This window comes from Aythya fuligula, chromosome 7, assembly GCF_009819795.1.
Source record: "Aythya fuligula isolate bAytFul2 chromosome 7, bAytFul2.pri, whole genome shotgun sequence".
Classification (NCBI taxonomy): Eukaryota; Metazoa; Chordata; class Aves; order Anseriformes; family Anatidae; genus Aythya; species Aythya fuligula.
Window position 1 is genome coordinate 19,392,037 of NC_045565.1, and position 20,497 is coordinate 19,412,533.

At 40.0% G+C, this 20,497-nt stretch overlaps 2 protein-coding genes across 2 annotated transcripts in view; both read right to left on the bottom strand.

Annotated features, from left to right (window-relative positions):
- Positions 1-2,903: 2,903 nt before the first annotated feature.
- LOC116491316 (bone morphogenetic protein 2-like) lies at positions 2,904-7,790 on the bottom strand. The gene is made up of 5 exons (XM_032191180.1): positions 7,476-7,790; positions 7,302-7,424; positions 6,416-6,532; positions 5,007-5,208; positions 2,904-3,349 (listed from the first exon to the last, which is right to left on the bottom strand). The coding sequence occupies exons 1-5, from the start codon at positions 7,788-7,790 to the stop codon at positions 2,904-2,906; spliced, it is 1,203 nt and encodes a 400-aa protein (XP_032047071.1).
- Positions 7,791-13,340: 5,550 nt separating this feature from the next.
- ERCC6 (ERCC excision repair 6, chromatin remodeling factor) overlaps positions 13,341-20,497 on the bottom strand; it is a 48,215-nt gene continuing 41,058 nt past the window's right edge. Inside the window, exons 16-21 of the mRNA XM_032191269.1 lie at positions 20,371-20,465; positions 18,344-18,489; positions 17,531-18,259; positions 16,721-16,922; positions 16,300-16,378; positions 13,341-15,934 (exon numbers count right to left, since the gene is read on the bottom strand). Of these exons, the coding sequence (XP_032047160.1) occupies positions 15,500-15,934; positions 16,300-16,378; positions 16,721-16,922; positions 17,531-18,259; positions 18,344-18,489; positions 20,371-20,465 (1,686 nt within the window). The 3' untranslated portion in view covers positions 13,341-15,499. The remainder of the gene's footprint in view (positions 15,935-16,299; positions 16,379-16,720; positions 16,923-17,530; positions 18,260-18,343; positions 18,490-20,370; positions 20,466-20,497) is intronic.

Sequence of the window (20,497 nt, forward strand, 5' to 3'; positions counted from 1 at the left end):
CTGTCCCAGCCAGTCTGTTCCAAATACAGCCGTTCTCCCACTGTTATTTTGCAGTGAAAACTGCTGGCCTTAGTTCCCAGGGTCTCTACTAAAATGAGCGAAGATTACATCAGCTGAAGTCACCATTCAGAAACGCCTTTGTCTAGACTCTCACTACAGGTGTATTTTCCCACTCCCAAGGTGTAGTTCTGAAAAACTTGAAATGCCACAGATACTTTTGTGGTTAAAGGGAAGTAATGCAAAAGACCAACCTAAAAAAACAAACCAGTAAATCGAGCTTATTACCCTTTTCTCTTTCCAAGGTGCCTTTGCCAGTGACACTGAATCCAATGGCTAGAAGTGGCTAATGCAGCAGGTAGCACCAGCCTGATATCAGACTTTTATTCCACTTTACTAGGCTGACTATAATTTAAAAACAAATGAACCAATAAACAAATCTTAACTAGGAAGATTCTGGCCATTTCTCTAGGAATTCTGAACATACAATATGGTCAGCGTGGGAATGGCAATGAGAGGTTGCTCTGCAGAAAGCATGAACACGTTTGTTCGGTCATGCTAGGCACACACAGCCCATTTGAAACCTTCAGATCCAGTGGACTCCCTGTACCTACACCATACAGCTCACACATGCACAGCACAGTTCATCCCATAGTCTGCTGGAGGGAAACACAGAAATCCCATCATCACAGCTTATTTCCCTTGCCTTGCGGGAATCAAGCCTTTTATCCCCAACAGAAATGAGCTTCCTGAATGCTTCACTGCCTGTTCTATTCTGGACTGAGCACATTTGCCTTAACTGCTGTTCTCAGAGCAGTTCTGCTCTAGGTTACTCTCAGAGCTGTTCTGACATCAGTATCTAAGCTCTGCTGGTCACTTACAACAGCCTCTGCGATCTTTTATTAACAGCAGTAACTAGGCAGGAGAAAACCCTTCTCTCCACACTGACTCATGCATGCCATCCTTTCTAAATTCTTGTCTCGCTCAGGGCTCCCTATCCCACCCATTCCAGGCTATAGTTCTGGTAAGTACATGCCTAGTCTACACATACTGGGTACAGCCTTCACATACATATATTATAATCTGTGAATTTATTTCATCTTAGCTTTCTAACTTACTGAAATGTTAATAAAGGCATCACAAGGTATCACAACATACCCACAAATAAGGTCTTACAGACCAAGAAAATTGAAAGCATCTGAAGGTATGAAGGTCAAGACCTGCTTAAGGCACACCACATGTGAAGAACCCTGAAGAGCTTTAATCTCTGCACCTAACTAAAGTGAAAATTACAAGAAGCTCCAACACAAATTTCTCTTCAGAAATAACTACTGGATCCTGCCTGAAGCAAAATGCTTCCATTCTGCTTATTCGTTCTGCTCCTGACATGGAGACCGAAGTCTTCATTCAGTGTCCATTGAGGCCGCTGAGAACATCCTCTCTTCTGGCAAAGTATTTGATTCATAACTTTGGGAAGGTGGTTCAAATACAGCATAGACACACACACACAAATGCAATGTTACACTGCATAATTTTATTTGAAAATTAATGTTTTGTATTACAGATTAAGTTAATATACACCAAGTATTTTTTTTAATAAAATAATTTTCTTAATTACAGACATCAGTATTTACAGAAAGAAAAAACACTTACATAAATATTTTTTATGTTATTATTTTTTTAACTTGTACCACATTGGAGTAAAAATATTCTCCATGAAGTTTCTATCCAAGTTCTGTGAGATGTCGGCCTCCGTCAAGGATTAATAGAGACAAGAAGCTTGAACAGGCATAAGTTACAACTCAATGAGTTGACTGAAGAACTGCAACAGGCTGCTTGTTTGCCTGCATTAAGTAGTAGCAAGACTTGAAGACCTCAGGGAACCCCTTCTAAGCCTGTGTCCTATGCTCTGAGGAAGAATGGAAGGGAATCAGCTGAGTATGTTCCATCAAACTTGCCTTTGGCACAGGACCAGGGCGGCACCCAGCATGTTCTCAGACCTACAAAGTTTGGTCTTTTTTTTTTTTTTTTTTTTCCAATCCAACTGAACTAGGGCAGTTCCAGCCCAAGCTTAGGACCCCATTGTACAGCCACTCACTGTACAACGCACACTCAAGGGCAGCCTCTGCTGCCAGAGAGCCTAACAGCCACAGCAAACCATGGTGGAAGAATTTTGACTCAGAATGGGACTGGCTGACCCTCCATCATACAGAGCTGCAGCACTGAGTCAGAAGCCAAGTTTGCTGATGCCCAGATATATACTGACCTGTTTCCCTTGGATTACCTAGCACTAGCAAGTCCCAGAAGGACTTACAAGGAGGTCCCTGCAGTTGGCAGAACTGCAGATGGAAAAGGGGGAAGAAGTGCATTACCATCTGTAGTTTATGCATTACTCAGAAAAGGCCTCTGAGGTTAGCTCTGGGCAAATACTTATCCTCAAAGTTCTGTGCAGGAACATACATCTCCACTGGATCATGAACAGCCAAAGCTAAATACGGTTGTGTTACTAAGAGACTTGCACCTCCACAGTGGATTGAGGCAGGCTAACATACCTACTTAGGATATTCAGGGCCTCAACATATAGAATAGGATCTTAACTTGAATACTCTCTTAATGTGTTTGGACTCTTTCACATAGCAATTTTTTGTTTCTAATAGTTCCCTCTGGTTTACAGGCACAGAGCTTTCCCTGCAGGTCAGCATACTCACTGGAAGCTGATAGCTCTTGGAAAGCCAGTATTAAACTCCTTTCTGCACTGCCACGGAGAGAAAAGGAGGGTTTGAAGCACTTGTGAGCTTCCGGCTCTCACGTCCCATAATCTGAAACACCATTTACCTTGGTATCTTCAGTGGCAAATGGGACACTGAATCCAAGTGCATGCCAAATATGTAACAAAAAAAGTTCTGTTAATGACAACCACACCTTGTCGCCACCATGTCTTTGTAATTTTTAAGGACCACATTCTCTTTGTCATCAAAGTAGAGGAGATTGAGGGATTTCAGTTCATCCGGAACACAGCAAGGTGTGCTGACATCTTGAGACAGTTTAAGTGTATGGACTATGGACTGCACAGTGGCATGGTTTGTTGCGTTTTGACTTTCCCCCAAAGGGAAAAGACAAGATCCTCTGCAGTAAAATGCATTGTATCCACTTGGGTAAATAATCCATCCTGACCAGCCAATAGCATGGAAGTCAACGTAGAGTTCCCTTCGATGACATGCTGTTACATGGCTTTTGGTGGAAGACACTGCTGCAGCCCGAGGTCCCCTGCTCCTGCTTGCATTGCTGTTTCCAATGATCTGAGATTCATGAGGCACACCTAACAAAGCGTCATCTTTGGCAGGGTTCAGCTCTGGTTCAGAAAGGAAGTTGTGTGTTAATCTTTTTCACAGTAAGTTCATTTATTGTTTAAGCACAGCATTCTGCAAGAAAATCTATTTCAGAAATTTACATCAAGGTCTTCAGAGCAGATTTTAAAATGATACCAATTGTGAAAGTACTGGAAGATGTGTGTATTCAATTGCCACTTCAGACACATTTCAGAAACTGCCGAATCTTTGTTCCTTTTGTGGCCTAAAAGGCCTCAATTCAACAGAAACATAAAAGCTTACTGAAGTTTATATTCTCTAAACTCCACAGGCCCCTTTCAGGGCTATCTGTGGTCAGAATGGCATTAATGGCCTTTGTATGGCTACTCCTACATCACACGTGGTTAGAAGTGATAACAAAGGGTGGAGATCACAGGTGTTTTCTCTCTCTGGTGTTCTCCCAGTAACTACCCACACACTTGCAAAACACTGCTTTTCTGTAAGGCAGTATTTTTGAAAATCTTTTTTCTTCCATTTTCAGATCTGAAAAAATAAAACTAGGCTTACAGAACTCTGCTAGAGAATGTAGCTCCATGACAACTGGTTTGCTTTCTTAAGGTATCTTCTGAGAACCCCTGATAAATATTCATGGTGACCTCAAGACCCATAAACACAGGCTGAAAACCACTGACATATAGGCTGCTAGAACAAATCTTTGTAGATGCACTGATCACAAACAACAGGTAGGTTTACAGAGTTTTCTCACTGAAAAATAGTAATCGGTTTTTCGATTCTGGCATAGTATCACATACAACAGAGGGTGATATTGATTACATTGGGATTTAGAATTGCACTACAATAATTTCCTGTTGAAAACAAAAAAGAACAGGCCAGCCTATTTCTTTTTGGTATCTGTTTCACCATCTAGTTCTTAATGTTGACACAAGTCCTACCTACTTTCTTTTTGATGAGCAAATGTGATGATTTACCAAACAGACCCTCCAAACCCAAAAGAGAATAGTTTTTTTTTCCTCCTCCTTCCAGCTTTTGCTCCTCGCATTTATCTCAGACTATAAAACACAGCCTTAGATGGTTTTACTAGAAGACCAGCGGGAGAGGTAAGACTAGTGTTTTGTAATTGAAGGGATGAGGGTGTTGTCTTTGATGAAAAAAAGCCCTTAGTCACAATGCTAATTAGTCAATGAAGTTAAATAGGTGCTTAAAAACCAAGCCAAGGACAGAAAGGTTTAAATTGCTTACCTAACAACCTCTTCTATCCTTGAAAACTGCACTTAATAACTGTCTAACAGTTGCTTTACCAGCATTTTCACAGTTTTCCAGGTCAATGAGTTTTTTCAGCCTAAGCTAAAAACTACAATTTTCGTGCAAACTTCACCACAAAGGTAAAATAAATAATGATTATAAAAGAGCAAGAACTCCCACTTCTCTACAAACAAAATAAACCAAGCTCCCTCTAGGCTTTGAGTATTTCCTGAAAACACAACTTCTTTGAGTAGAGTTGACTTAAAAGTTATGTCAGGTGAACTACAAGCAAGAATTATCAAAGCAAACTCTGATCAGTGATAAAGATAAACTTCCACCAGGCTCAACCCTGAGCATAAATACTGAGATGTGGTATACATGAGGCAACAGAAGGTAACAGTCGATAACAGCTCATATACTGAAACAGAGTGAACTTACTTGTGGAAGAGGGTACAAAGCTGGAGGACCTTCGTTTATTACTGTTGGTGAAGAGGACAAGGAGAGCATTTCTGCTCTCCTGCAAATTGCCCTGGCTCTTTGCAAATGTAACCAGGTTGTGCTCAATTTTATTGCTGAATGTATGCGTTGCAGTTATCAAAAAGCCATGGTTGGAGTTTCTGTTTCCGACCCACTTGGAAACCTGGTAATGAAAACAAAATGAGAAAATATTGTTTCAATAATCTTACTACCGCATTATGATTAAGGATCATTTGTATTAAGAAAAGGGAACAGGCTATGGGAGTGTAAGAACATATATTATCATGTAAGTGAGGTAACTGTATAGTAAAGGCTGAATCGAGTTAAATATTTAAACCAATAATTCAGCATTTAAAAATACCATATACATTCTCCATAGCTGCATTTATATGAAAATAATTAATTTTAGGGAAATTTACTACTGAATAGATGAGTCTAGAAGTTAAAATTAACATTGAAATAAATCCTCTGACTTTAGCCAGAACCTTATTTTCCCTAGTAATCTTAATAACAGAATAATATGAACTTTCCAGACTTTTCATACAATTAAAACTCATTTAAATCTTAACACAAACATGGCATTTGAAGAAATCAAGCAAATTAACTTCATCTAATTCATCTAAATGCTACAGTTACAGCCTAATAGATAAGGCCAGGCCATTCTCAAGAAAAGCTATTACGAAGTAAGATGCAACTCAAATGAATCATCCTAGCATGCTGTTCAGTCTGATTATAAAGCTTAGGCAACTAAAACCATGGTCAGAGTACAGAATTAAACCTGAGAAACTGTTTTAAACCTTGTTTGTGTTTTTTGCTATGGAAAAGCATTTAAATACTGATATAGCTTAAGGATATATATAAATCTTCAAACTAGCAATTACTGAATTCTTCAGAAAAAGTTAAAACAAAAACATAAAAGCATGATAAATTCCAGAAATACAATATTAAAGTACACTGCACTTCTGCTCTACAATAATTTGACAAGGATTAAAAAAAAAAAGAAAAGAAAAGAAAAGAAATTAAAACCTACTCTTACCCCACAATCAATGCCATCTCTGACAGCCTAAGGACTAAGATGCTTTAATCACACTGACACGTGTTTGGCCTGATGTCCCTCCTATTGACCAGGTTTGGGTTACTCAATTCTCATCATGTCTGTGGTGCTAGCAGCAAATGAACACTTCTTTAATCCAGGCAGCACCACATGTGCTTTTGAGTGTAGACAGAAAGAAAGCATCCCCCCTGCTGCTGTCCTTCAGTTTGAATTGAGCACAGAACCCAGCACTGAAGGCAATGCTGGAGTTATGAGCTGACTGCTGCTGTAGCAGATGATTTAGAACTAAAAATGGATGACAGAAATCTCTGCTTACTGTCTGCGTGACGTTGAATACTTCCCAGCCTTCTGTGTACAGAGACAATAATCTTGATGCAATGAGATGTTTTTTTTGTGGCTGACTTCCACCCTCCAAGAGTTCATACAATTCCACCTTGAAAAGAACAATAAAATATCACAATAAGAGGTGACAGTAGTTGTTTTTACAGCAAATCAAGAAGGATCAAGATTACACGTTTTTTGTCACATCATACCAAAAAGTTCTCGTTAGACAATTCAACAGAAAAACAAGTATCAGTGGATGCACATACTTTGAGGTGTGTACAGAGGCAGGACACTGGACTGTTTAAAGCAATTACTGGAATGTTTGACACTACAGAAGAAGAACCTGATTATCCCATTTCTCTTTTGAACATCTGATACTGTAAAATCTTCCCTTACTCTGCACCTTGGCCCTCAGGTTTGCAGAACGTCTGAATTTGCCCTTTGCCAAAGGTACAGATACACTCACTGTCAGAGTCCTCTGTAAAACCCTATCTTCCCATGAATCTTATACTGCTCTGAGTAGTAGCAGTATTATAAAAGGCAAGCAGTCAAATTTCCATGTGAATTTCAAAATACCTAATCCCAGAAAAGCATGGTGTGGTTTGAGATAGGTCTGACAACGGCATCTTTAGGGATAGCTGACTGCCACAGGGACAAAAGGCCAGAACAGCGCCAAGCCAAACCCCTGTAGCTACTTCTTCACATGCTTGAGGCAAAGAGAAAGCATCAACGTGGACTGAAGACAATAATCTAATAAAAATAAATTAGGTTTATGCAGTAAGTGGTTTCGCTCGCCGTCCCTTTCTCGTTTTCTTCCAGTACCATTAACGACAAAAACCCATGTGAACACGTAAGCGGCCGGTCGCCTCCACACTTACTTTGCAGAAGTGCTGCCCCTCGGACCTGGCCACCCGCTTCCTCTTCAGCTTGAACACTCGGAACTCGGCCTTCAGCATCTGCTCGCCCCTCTCGATGGCGCTGATGTCGAAGTAGAAGCGCTGCTGGTGCAGCCGCACCTCGCTAGACCCTTCCCAGGGCGCCCCTCGGGCCACGGCCCCGCCGCCCCCCGGCGCCCCCGGCCCCCCTCGGTCCTCGAAACTCCGCACCACGTCGCCCTCCAGCAGGCCGGGGGCGCGGGTGATGCCGTTGGCGTCGGCCACCTTGTTGAAGAGATCCACCATGAACTGCGGCGGCTTCTTGCGGGGCAGCACGTCGGGGGGCAGCTCCTCGATGTCGAAGACCTCCCGCAGCCGCTGCAGCGCCGCCGCCAGCACCTCGTCCCGCGGGCCGGCGCCCAGGGGCAGGGCGCTCGCCGTCGCCAAGCCCAGCAGCCAGGCCAAGCCCAGCCACGGCCGAGGGCCCGCCATGGCCGGCGGACGGGCCCCACGCCTCGCCCGGGCCGTCGAGGCCCCGAACGGCTCCGCGGGGCACGGCCCCGGGGGCGGTAGCGGCGGAAGGCCGCCCGCCCGCAGCGCTGCTTCCCCCCCGCCCTCGGCACGGGCAGCCCGAGCCCGCCCAGCGCCCGCCCCGGGGCGATTTTACCTCGCTGAGGGCTCGCCCTGCGCTGCCGGTCCTGGTTGAGCCGCCAGGGCCATTGCTCCCCTTCCAGGCAGAAAGGAGAAGAAGGGCATGGGGCAGGTGGAGAGGCCCGGCCTCCCCTGCTTAGGCTACGTGGGACGGGAGTGCTGGCACTGAGCAAGCATCTGGGCCCACGGGGGAAGGAGGTGTCAAAGAGGCCGTAGCTGCGCTAATTGGGCTCCCCACCCACTCCCGAATTACCCAGTTAAAATAATAATAATAAAAGAGTTACAGCCTGGACTGTTCAAACAGCTCTGCTACGCTCGCCTTTTGGTGCTCTGAAGCTCCTGAGCCACTTCGTGGTGTGGCTCTTAAGCTCTGGCCTCCTTCCTGCTGTCACTCCTTCCAGTCTCCAGCTATTGCTGCATCCAAATGTTTGGAAAAAAAAAATGGATAGTTATTGTTGCTATGCTTTATTTATTTATTTATTTATTTATTTTCTACCAGGAGACCAGCTTGCTGGTCCAGTTCACCACATGAAGTGCAGAGGGCTGACAGCAGAAAATGAGAAGCTGCAGTGGGTTAATCAGACCAGTTTAAAGAGTGCTGTTGCTGCACGAAAAGCTACGGCCAACTTCCATCCTCAGAACTCTCCAGTTGTCTTCTGTGGTCTGTAGGTATCTCGGCTCATGGGTAACAGCAGGGGTGGTTGAAATTGCAGCTACTTGCCTGAGAACACGGAAAAAAGACTAGAAATCATCACTAGACCGTTTTTCAGTCATCCTAATAGTTGAGCTTCCACTCCACTGCTTCTTTACATGCTCATCCTCACAAACCCTACCCTGCCCTTGGGCCTCTTCATTTACTCCTAGTATCCTCCCTAGGCATGTACCTCCATTTCTACTCCCGTGGTGCTGCTTCTAGACATTAATGCCTGGAAACGCATAGCTAGGGTTCCCAAACAACCTTAACTCTGCCCTAGAGGCAAAGATTTATGAAAAAATTCTCTCTGTTTAATATAAGCTGGGACCACAAACAATGAAATGCCTCAATCATAGTAGTGCAACTGCAGAAATTCCAGCCTACTGTTAGCCAAAGATAACCCACTGAGTGCTGTGTTCTTTTATTTTCACATTTCTGATTAGGCAAACAACATAATGAAAGCCTCGCTCCCTATTCTTTCGTAAGACTGTGTGACTCACCACTTATGTAAGCCTTATAGAGGAGTTGGTCATAGCTCCACTGATGATACTACATACTAGTTTGCAATTAGTGCAAGGCTTCAACCTCCCTATACTGTATCATAAAAATAGTACGTTCTCTCAGCTTACATGTTGTGAGCAGTGTGGCTCTGGGAGCCTGGGAAAAGTGGGGAATCTGTAGGGAACTATGATAGATAGTTGATGACAAAATTATAGGTGGATTCTCTAAAGATTTCAGCATTGGCATTGTTTTGCCTTCTCCCTCTCTCAAGTGACTGGATAAACAGCTTGGAGGGTCTGCAGAGTTCAAAATTGTCTGACTTTCAGGCACAGTTTATGGGTAAGAGCAGTGGGATTTATTATGTGGCCTGTTGTTTCATCTTTGATGACATTACAATTAATATGGGACGTCAGTACTGAAACAGCATGGTTATCCTGTGTATTGTTAGTGGGCAGAGCAAAGTTTTCTCAGAAGTCTTCATTGCATATTTCAGAGCCTTAGCAAGTTTGGATTTAAATGCAAGTCCAATCCTGCCATCCAGAAATGAAGAACTCAGCTCTGAATATACTCCCTCCTCCCACTCAAGCTACCAGTATTTAATTTTCATAACTAGTGGATAGAACAGCTTGAAAGTTGTATTTTTCTCAGCACAGCTGCCTGACACTTCTCTGTCCACGTTCTTTAGTTCCTGGTTTAGTGACTCACAATAATCTCTTCTTTCTGGATAAAAAGGGTAATTTTCCATTCCCTGAGCATAGCGTAATGCACTGCAGTCCTCCTTGTGGCTTTTGCAGGCAGGGAGCAGGAACGCCAAGGTGTTTTACTTGCTTCATAGCAGCTGCTTTAGACCCATTTTGAAAAGAAAAGGGGAATGACCTTTGTGTGAATGGGTTTAGACTCCCCTTTCCTTCTGATCTTAGCGGAGGAGCAAAACCAGGACCACCAACCAAAGTTTAGGATTACTAAGGAAAACTTCATCTTCTCAGTGTCAGCTAAGGAACGGAACTGTACCACATCAGCGATACCGTGTGAAGTAGGAGCGCTGACGTCACCTCAGAGCCTAGAATAGCAGTCCCTTGAGGAATGGATAGATGGAGAGAGCCACTGAGTCAGTAAGTGTGCATTCAGCATTTAGCTTGAATGTTGGAACGGGGAAATTATAAATGGACCTAAGTAGCAGAGAGGTTTTGCCATGTATCTAATATATAAATACCTCTCCCAAGGGGGAGAAAAGCTCCCAAGTGCGGACTTGCCAGCACATCCTGACTCCAAGGCATGTGTCCTACTCAAGCCCTCCAAAAACTGTACTGTCAGCATTTTGTATGATAGTTTTGTGTAAACTGCAGTTGCTGAATTCATGATCCAGACAATAAGATGCCATATTACCTTTGTTATTCCAGCTAGGACTTCTTTGTACTCTGTGACCATTTCCTGAAGCATTTCCAAAGCATGTGAAAAATGTCTTGCCTTCCCCTAAAGACTGCATCAATCAGATGAAGCCAATGCAGCAGGCAGTAAAATATCTCATCCAAAGTCACTTGGCAGTTTATAGCGGTAGAATCCAGATCTCCTGCTCCTACAAAACCAGATTACGCCACATTTTAAACCATCTTAGTGACTATGCTACCAAACTTTATTCCTTCCTAGATTTTCCTGATGGTTGAAGTAATTTCTTGGCGGGAGTAAGCCAAGTTTGGATAAAGTTTCTACAGGGTCTCTTAACACCTCATCTTTTCACCATCATTACATATCATCTGAGAAAGCACAGCTTCAATCAGCATGAGAAACTGCATCATGCTAGATGTTGGAGCAAAGTGTTACCATTTTGAAAAAATGTAAGTTGCTGTTTTCTGAAAGACTTGTGAAATTAATTGCACAAATGCTGTTTCCTGTGACAGCTTTCCCTGAAGGACACAACGTGTAACAATAACTTTCACACTGCTTTTTCTACTTGTATGATGCCTGCCTGGACATTTTTTTTTCTCCACTGAGAAAGTGTGATTTATTTTTTTTAAAGATACCAATAAAAAGATCTCATATAAAAGGATCTCAGTGTGTAGTATTTTAAAATACATTGGAAAATTCCCTACCTCTCCACCAATGCTGTTACTAGGATTCCTTTCTTGTTTTCAGTTTTACAACAGTATAATGGTTTACTGAACAGATCTTATGTCTGCGCAATCTTAGCAAATGCCAAACATTCTCCCTCCTAAAGTTTTATTTTTTTACCTTACATACTAATAATGGGGAATTATTGATCCTGGCAGTATTCATTCACCATCAGAGTTAACAGGTAAATAACACACACACACACACACACCCTGCTTCAACTGCAGACGAACATCAGTATGACCAAGAGTACTTCCTACTTAGCTTTAACTATGCTGCAATTACCAAGAATAGGAAACCAAGACATGAAAGTGCCTTCAAATGGCTACCAAAATCAATGCCATCACCTATCTTTTTTTTTTTTTTTTTTTTTTTTTTTTGAAAAACATCAAACACTGCAAACTGTATCTGGAGTTCAGCCAAAAATGGAGTCTCTGTGATTATTCTTCCTGAAAACAAACAAACAAAAAAACTTGTGCAACAGGCTCTCTTTCCAGGAACACAACTCACCTGTAATTGTCCTTTCCATGCAGCAGTATCCATGAGCACACAGAAATTAGAGAAAAATTAACAATGATCATTTCAATCATGTATCCACTTTACTTGCGAGGATAACATCTATTAGCTGTAGTAGACTCAGTCCTCTACATGGTGTAGCCTTCCAAGAAGAGGCTGAGAGAGCACTAAGTTAAGTATTTAAAAATACTCTCCTTCATTTTTAATTACCATTTTTATCCTCCTATGCATTTGGCATCTCGCTAACATTTCTGTTGGCAATTTTGCTAACTAATTTCTGTTGGCAAAAATTGCTAACATTTCTGTGGGGCATTTTTGTACATAAGTCAACCACCTATAATCTTCAGTAGAATCACCAGGTCAGAATTTAATTCTTACACCAAGAATTCTTACACCAAGAAAGAACGGTCAACCCACTCAACTGTTCAGCAAAAGGATGAAAAAATGAGAATAAATGCTTGAAAGAAAGGTAAGCAAAACATCATAAAAAACCACTAGAGCTCACCTACCTTACAAATACTTTTGGCTTAAAATACGAAGGAGAATAATTAAAGGTTTAACTTTTGTTGTTGAGATACCGATGTGGAATATTTTATCCAGGAAATTGTGTACACAGTCCCCACAACTGCTTATGGAACAATCCAAGTTTTTGCTATTTAGCTTTCTAGCTTTTTATTTATTTTTCCCCTGCTGAGCTGTGTGGGTAGTAAGTCACATTATCTACATTGGCATGACATGTCATGCATGCAAATGCATGACAATTTTGGAGTACCATGGTGCATAGCGGCTTTTAGTGTCTTAACAGGAAATAAATTTTCAGTAGTTCCTCGTAGTGTAGCTTTTTTTGTTCGTTTGTTTCTGAAGATTATGCTGTTGCATGCTGAAATGGCTTTCCTTAAAAAGATTTAATGATTTCAACTTCATTCCTAAATTAATGTCTGTATTTTGATCTTTGTCTCGTTTTTGTTGAGGTAAGAAAAATTGTAACACAAATAAAGTAAAAACTACTGAGTGCAGCATTGAATAAGTGGAAACTGAAAAGGTTGAAATACAAGCTTTTGAAAATATTCCATATTTATAAACTATTTGATGGTAAATGCATTGACTACATCATCATTAGTCAGGACCTGCTTCAGATCTTCTTTAAAGGTATGAAGGGAATTCATGTTATGCAGGTAAATTAAAGAAATAACAAAAGAGATAAAACATCTATTCTGGAATAAAAGGAGGATTATTCAAAACAACTCTTCTACTGTAAATGTGCCTCAGCTATTGCAGAACAACTTTCACCTAAAAATCAGTCTGTAGACCTTTAATCTTACACTTTTTTTTTTTTTAATGAATCACTTAAAAATACACATATTGAGTATTATACCAATATTAATTCAGTCTTTTAAATATCCACTAGTACTGGAAAAATCTAGTTGCTAGGATGCATAATTTGAAGTTGTATGAAAAATGGAATTGTACTTAAAGATAATTAGAATCATTTAGCCACAGAGCCACACTGCAGGAAAAGATGTCTCCCCCACTCCATCCTCCCCACAACACACGAAGACTTCTGGAACAGATTTTTGCTTTTGCTTTTTTTTAATAAGTCCATAAAAGCCAAAGGATTTATAAAAGCACATGCAAGTCCATTTACATCAACAGATCATCAGTAACAAGTTCCAAACTCTCCTTAGTACAGAAACTGTCTTTAAGACTGAAAGTAGTAAATAAAACAGGACACCAGAACTGACAACTAAGGTGACAACAGCAGCTTTGTCAGCAGAATTCCTGGATTGTTCCTGGGACATGGATAAGGATGCGTGTGTGTGTGGAGGAATGTTACACAAATCCAACTGGAATCCCCCAACTGTAGCTTTGGAGAGAACAGCAAGAATGGGTTGGTTTTACTCTTTTACTAATCCATTTTAAGTCATGGATCTCAAAGATATACAATTTTCTAAGCATTTTCTGTTTTGTGATTGCAACCTAGATTCTTGGTTTCATCTTTCCCTGAAAGAAATAATATAAATAAATATAAATGGAAACAGAAAAAGATGTCAGGAAAAGGTGCAAGTCCTACTTTCAAATACCATGAGGAAAAAAAGCAGACTCTTCTACCATCTGTCCTCTCCAATCCCAATCTATGAAAAGATAACCAACAGTGAAACAGTGAGGGGCCACTTTTTTTTTTTTTTTTTTTTTTTTTTTTTACAAATATTCACAGAACCTTTAACACAGAGTAAAAAGAAGAAAAGCCATTGAAGTATCTTAAAGACTGCCTTTCTTTAGTACAAAAGAACCCAATTTGTACTCCTGCTTCACTGTTCACTTTTCAATATTTGTACTTGAAATAAACAAGATAATTTCATACTGTACAAAATAAAATAAAGGTTACTCAGGTTTGCCTTTTCTCAATAGTTTAGGGACAGGAAGGACATTAGGCACATTTAACTGTTGCTAGTTTAAATCATACAGTAGTTTAATGTTGCTGCAAAAATAAGACCATTTTGCTCTCATAATTTTTTTTTTCCCCTCAAGATTTTTTCACCTAGCACACCAGCACTCTGAACACAGACCCAGCATAGTACTTGGGTTTGCCACAAGTAATCCACTTTTTTCTTCCTTGGAAAAAAACAGGCACTGACTTAGAGCTTGTCTGACTGGCAGGAAGACCAAGATTTTTCCCTATCTACAGAAAGGTATGACCTGTGACTTCTGTGTACACTACTATTATGACTCTGTCTAACCACAAGTGATTATGTGCAGCAAAATATAGTGAAATCATTCCCTCTCTGACCAAATAACATTTCACAATCTTGTACTTTGATAAAGACTAAGTGCTAACAGAGAATTTGAAAATTTTCAGTGTCAATTACAATGAGACCTGCAAACATTTCATGGCATCTCAATTATTAGTCCACAACCCCTGACAAACACAATAGTTACTGTTACCCCACTGGTAAGAATTATTGTACTGAGCAACTGTTAACTGTGTACAGGACTGTGACCAAATCAATGACTATGGGATAAATGAGTTTTCCATAATCTAATCAGTTTTCCATAATTAGCAACTTTCAGTGATCTCAATATCTTTCTAGACTTTCAATTTTTGTGATTAAACCTCTGTGGCAAAAAAAAAAAATATTTTCCAAGTTAATTAGTGATATAAGTTACACACATTAGTTAGATGCTGGCAACAATGAAAGCAGCAACATTAAGAGCAAATTTTCACTAGGAATGAAAGCTTCTTAGTGATTTAGATAACTTTGTCAGTACAAGTGAATCTCTCATGCTGACCACTATTTATTTATTTAATTTGGATGGTACAGTATGTGCCTAATGACTACTCAAGTAATATATAGAAAATTGAGAAAGCAGTTCTTGGAATTTCACAGAAATCAAATAAAAGTCTTATAGCCCATGGCAACATCCATGGTTTTTATTGCAGTAAAATATCAGTAGGTGTTCTTCATCCTATTTATATTAAGATTTCTTTTAAAGAAAAGGTGCTGATATTTTGTATCATTTCACCTATGAGGTAGGTGGCACTTTCATATAAACAGCTTAAATCAGAAATGAAGCCAGCTTTAAGCCTGCAATGAATGCTGGTTCGCTGTCTGTTCAAGTCAACTATTAAATCACAAACATGAAAGAATTCCTCATCTCAAGAGACAAACACCAAGTCTCTGAAAGCAGAGTGTTGGCCAAGCGCAGACAGGTGCCTTTCTCTTGACAGAGGTCAGCGGAATTCTGGCTTCAGTCTCCAGACACCCTCACCGTTAGGGCTTCTATGGAAGGTGCAGAGATTGCGGAGAAGTTCTCTAAAGACGCAAGACTGTGCTGCAGGCAGTTTGGAGTCAAATTCCTGCAGTATTTCCTGAGTACTAGCCTCACCATCCACACGGGCCTGGAATGCTATGAAGTTCCGCACATCCACCAGCAATTCATCGTATTCTGTTGAAACTGCAGCTGGAGTGGGTGCTTGATGAAGATTCTCATCTCCCTCACTCTCTGTCCTCTGTGGTAAAATAAGGTGGTTTCTTGCCCTCATCTTAGCTAATAAGGATGAAGACTCTAATGCACTGGATGATGATTCTCCTGTTTCTGATTTGCCATCGAAGTGTGCACTGGAACTACTACTCTTTACATTTTCTTTCTTTATTGTATCCGCATCCTGCAAATAAAAATACAGACTATGGATTTTGAGATACACTGAATCTGTTGAGCAAAAATCTGCCTGCAATTTAGACTTAAACAACACATGAGCACACAGAAACTACACATCTGAAATACACAACAAAGAGTATGTTCTCATCTCAGAGCATGCTGCAGTTTGCTGTACTTGATTAGACTTTATCAAGATGCTATATTAAAAAATGAAAAATCACATTCTTGAGAGACTAAAAATTATAGAACTACATAATCATGTGACAAATAGGTATGTGGCACACACCTACATTATGAATCAGATTTGTTTCATGAATCAGAACTTCACAGATATCAGCTATCAGAAGAGGAATACTAGCTTGAGTCTCTTACCTTATTCTTTCTCCCAGGTGATACACAAGTAGAACGCGAAGAAAGCAGCATAAGGTTTCTTTTTTGACCAAACCGACTCCTAAACATGCAAAAGAATTAACTCCATAAACATCTCTCTAAAAATGATTCATATTCTTTTGCCAAAGACACCGATTGGGTTTGCATTATAGGGTTCTTAAGAGTGTTATGCCAACCTTTCTCCCCTCTTACCATGCAAGAGGAATGTTTTCTTTGTACTTTAGAATGGACATCCTAGCTTTGTAATATGTCATTCTGTTTTTATTAAACATAAAAATGAAACTCCACGTTGATGCATGGTACTACAAATACAAGGTGCAAAAAAAAAATATATTTTTTTAAATCTACAGCATTCTAAGGAACTCTTCTATTTTTGGATAAGCAGCATAAGAAGTGAACTTACTTTGTTCCTGCTGGTGCACCTGAAAGACCACTTGTGCCTGTCCAGGTTGGCACACCAGAAGCAGCTCCTAAACATCGCTGTCGAGAGACTTTTAAAGCTCTCAGGGCATCCTGGGCCACTCTGTTTGCTTCTGCTTCTACCAGCACATAATCTGCACTGGAAGCTTCTATAATGGCATCATGCTTCATAACACTGTGCACTCCTAGCAAACAGAGTACACAAAAAAAGGTGAAGGAGGACACCTGTTAATTTACACATTAATTTGTAAAATTAAATATTTACCATTTAAGTGAAAGCCACAATCACTTTTTTTTTTTTTTTTTTCATTTTCAGATCGATTATATTCAGCACTTCAGTATAGTCATTTCTAGTAAGAGATCCCCCCTTCTATCAGTTGAGCAATCAATTTGACAGCAAACCACTTCTGGTGTGCTGATGAGGTCATTATTCACAAAAGACTTAGCAATTATGTGGGTAAATTGATCATTTCTATTGTTATGGACAGTACAGACAAAAGTGAAACTCTTGTCTAAATGAAGGTTGGTTATACGCTTATTTCCAGAAGAACCACTGTATTACTTTCACATCCAAAAGTTTCTGGAAGGCTGGCTGTTTGTGCCAAGGTAATTAGTACATTTATAACCTAAGCATTTCAACAATGAACATTTTAACGTCACTACAGTAACAGAACAGATACAGTACATTTTGTATTGTAACTCTAACAATCACAGTAACAGAATGACTCCCTTCCTCACTTGTATAGGCTTTGTATACCTCTGTTTAAATAGTCTGGCACTGTTGAACAGTTACCTGATTTTTTGAAGAGTTTCTCTAAGACATAATCATCATTTTTCTTTGGATCTTCTTCCTTCTCTTCGCTGTCCTCCTTTCTGTAGCGCTTTTGTTTCACTAGATGAGGAATACGCTCCCCTTCAAACTTGGCATCTTTGTGATGTTTCTTCTTAGACTTATCTTTGTGGCTCTCATGTGACAGCACATCCACCTTATGCTTGGTTTTTGAGGTACATTTATAATGATTATTGTCCAATTGCCCATCTTCAGTTTTAGCAACCTGCTTTTCCCAAGAGCCAGCTGCACTATATGCAAGGGTAAAATCTCCCTCGACATTTACATTAGCTGCTCCATGTATTTCATCAGTAACCACGACGTTTAGAGAGTTGGCATTCTCTGAAGACCCCGTATCACCTGGCAATGACTGGGACATACATTTGTCATCTGTTTCCAAGCTTTCCTCCTTGTTTTTATTCAATGAATTTATATTAGTAGCAGCCTGTGCATTATCTTTTGCATAGCTATTTTGGTTAAAGGTTTCCAAATTTCCTTTGGTTTCCTCACTTGTTTCTATTGCTTTAGAAGAATTTGTCATGTGGCTGGTTGAGTAGGAATTGGATGACTTGCTGTACTTTGGTGAGCTGCTTCTTCCAAGATGGAGACCACCTTTCGAAGTGTCACCATCAGATGGCTTTTCATGTTTCCGTTTCAGTTGGTGTTTTGGGACTTGAACATCTGAACCAGTACCTGAGGGATGAATAAAATAGATATTAATTTATCAAATACTTCAAACATTTTTTTTCCTATTTAAGAGATTAGAAAAGAGTGTACCTGCAAAAATTGCACTTGTTTCTGTCCCCTGAGACACATCTGGGCTGCTCAGAGTAAAAAGCTCATAAAGATCATTGGATTTGAAAAAGCGCCTCTGCTTAGGGTCTTTCAGCACTCTGTTTGTTAAAAACTGTTTGAAGATTTGTCTAAAAAAAGAAAAAAAGTACTCTGTACATGAAACAATGTCTAGCTATGTTTAAGTACTGAATATAGTACTTAAAAAGAAAACTGTATAAGCACTAATGTTACCCTGCAGAATGATTAAGCAGTGGGAAGATTATGTTAGTTTCCAAAAGACAATCTTGAGTTAGTAACTTTCAAACAACCAACTAAATTGTTAAACACGGGGATTTACTGTTTCACAACAATCCCATAACACAACAGGTAACCACCATCTTGAAATGTCCTGTGAGGCATCCATTAACTAAGCAATAAATAACTTCACAGCTAGATTTTTTTTTTTGTCCATTAAAATTGAAAAGCTTGCATATATCACAATAAAGCTATCCAAAAGCTCTTTCAGTGAAAAACAATTTCTTGTTAAAATGACATTTTCATAGTTCAGTTGGTTGAAGGGATCAAGAGCAGCAGTGTAGTTCACAGTCTGATGGTGAGGACTGGATGACAACCAGTGAAAAGAGAAAGCAGAATTGGGGTTGCGAGGAAGAGAAAATACAGCCCATTTATAGAGGACTGAACAAAACAAATTCTGAGGGGAATTAAGCTGCAAAAAGTCTGCTAGTATTGGTAGATCTACTTTTATGCCATGTTTATACCATGTAACTTTTGATTACAGTGAGCATTGTTTTCCTCTACAAACAAAAACAAACAAACAAAACAAAAACAAAAACAAAACAAAACAAAAAACAAACAAAAAAAATGCATCCCCAAGAAGGGATGGGAATCACTTCTCAGAAAACGTTTGTTTTAGTTCTACTGGTCTTAAACAGGGAAGCTATTTTAAAATCCAACTGGTAAAAACTATGTTCAAACATAGGTACCAGGTACTGTAGTGCACCCATCTTTTTAGTTTTCCAGAATTAATTGAGCTTCATCGGTTCCTGCAAGGGAGATCACATATTTGCGAGCAGGGAAACAAGGCAAGGGGAAAAGACAACTTGCTTAAAGCATGAAGTCCACTGACTGGTCTGGAAATTAATTTTATTTCTGACGGCTGTCCTGACCCTTAGAACCCACTTCCTAGATGTGGTCAGTGTTGCTCAAACACATGTATGCCAGAGGGATGCAAGCCAACCAACAGCGGATGCTTTGTGTCAATGTGGTAAAGCAGAGAAAAAAAATGAACTCAATAAGTGCCAGTACTTCATTATTTAGAGCTTTCCATTCATCTGCATTTTCAAAGAGGATACTCCTGTTCTAGCCAGAGGACTCCCATGTATGTTGTTCATTTGGAATTCATATGAGTGAAGCTAACTACCGAGAAAGCTGAACGGGAGAGCAAACAAAAAGATTTAATTGATTCAGAAATGCAAGCACTTTAAGGCTTTAGCCATATTTTGGAATAAATAACAAATACGATTGGCAGTTCTGGGGGTTTAATTCTTGCATTTTGGAACAATTTGGGAATAAAATCAAATTGGCTTGAAGAACAGCAAACACACATGCATACTGCATACATTCTTACGTATCGTATGGATAACAAAAAACTTGTTGATTTCAAATTACACCTCAGACTCATCAATTCTCATGTTCTGAATAAGCAGCTCATTTTTCTAGTCTATGCCTCATACTCTAATTTACAGTGAATTCTAAATGGGTGGGACACATCTGCTAGAACAGATTTACAAGGGGTCTCGGAGCCAGAGAGGCAGTATCAGTGTGTGTGTAATATTTAAAGCCTATTTATCAGATGAAATTTTAAAGTTTTCCATGACTATCATGACCAAAGTTGGGGGTTACATTCCATGTGAGCACATACACAGGTGTTTAACTGTTACACAACTTCAGATTAGCTGCAAACATTTTCTTGAGCACAGGGCTGTATTCAAGGAATCATTTTGACTGACCTGTGGTATATCTTCTCTTCAATAGTACCTGCAGTGAGAAGCCTGTACACGGTCACTTGTTTCTTTTGACCTATTCTCCAAGCACGCTCCCGAGCCTGAAACCCAAAAGGTTTGGTTACCAGACATT

What these genes read in the sequence shown, in the direction of transcription:
- LOC116491316 (XM_032191180.1), bottom strand. Translation starts at nt 7,790, where the DNA reads ATGGCGGGCCCTCGGCCGTGGCTGGGCTTGGCCTGGCTGCTGGGCTTG. An exon ending in CGCCGGGGGGCGGCGGGGCC is followed by an intron (nt 7,425 to 7,475) that starts GTGGCCCGAGGG and finishes CGGCTGCACCAG; the next exon opens with CAGCGCTTCTACTTCGACAT. An exon ending in CTTTGTACCCTCTTCCACAA is followed by an intron (nt 3,350 to 5,006) that starts GTAAGTTCACTC and finishes TTTCTGAACCAG; the next exon opens with AGCTGAACCCTGCCAAAGAT.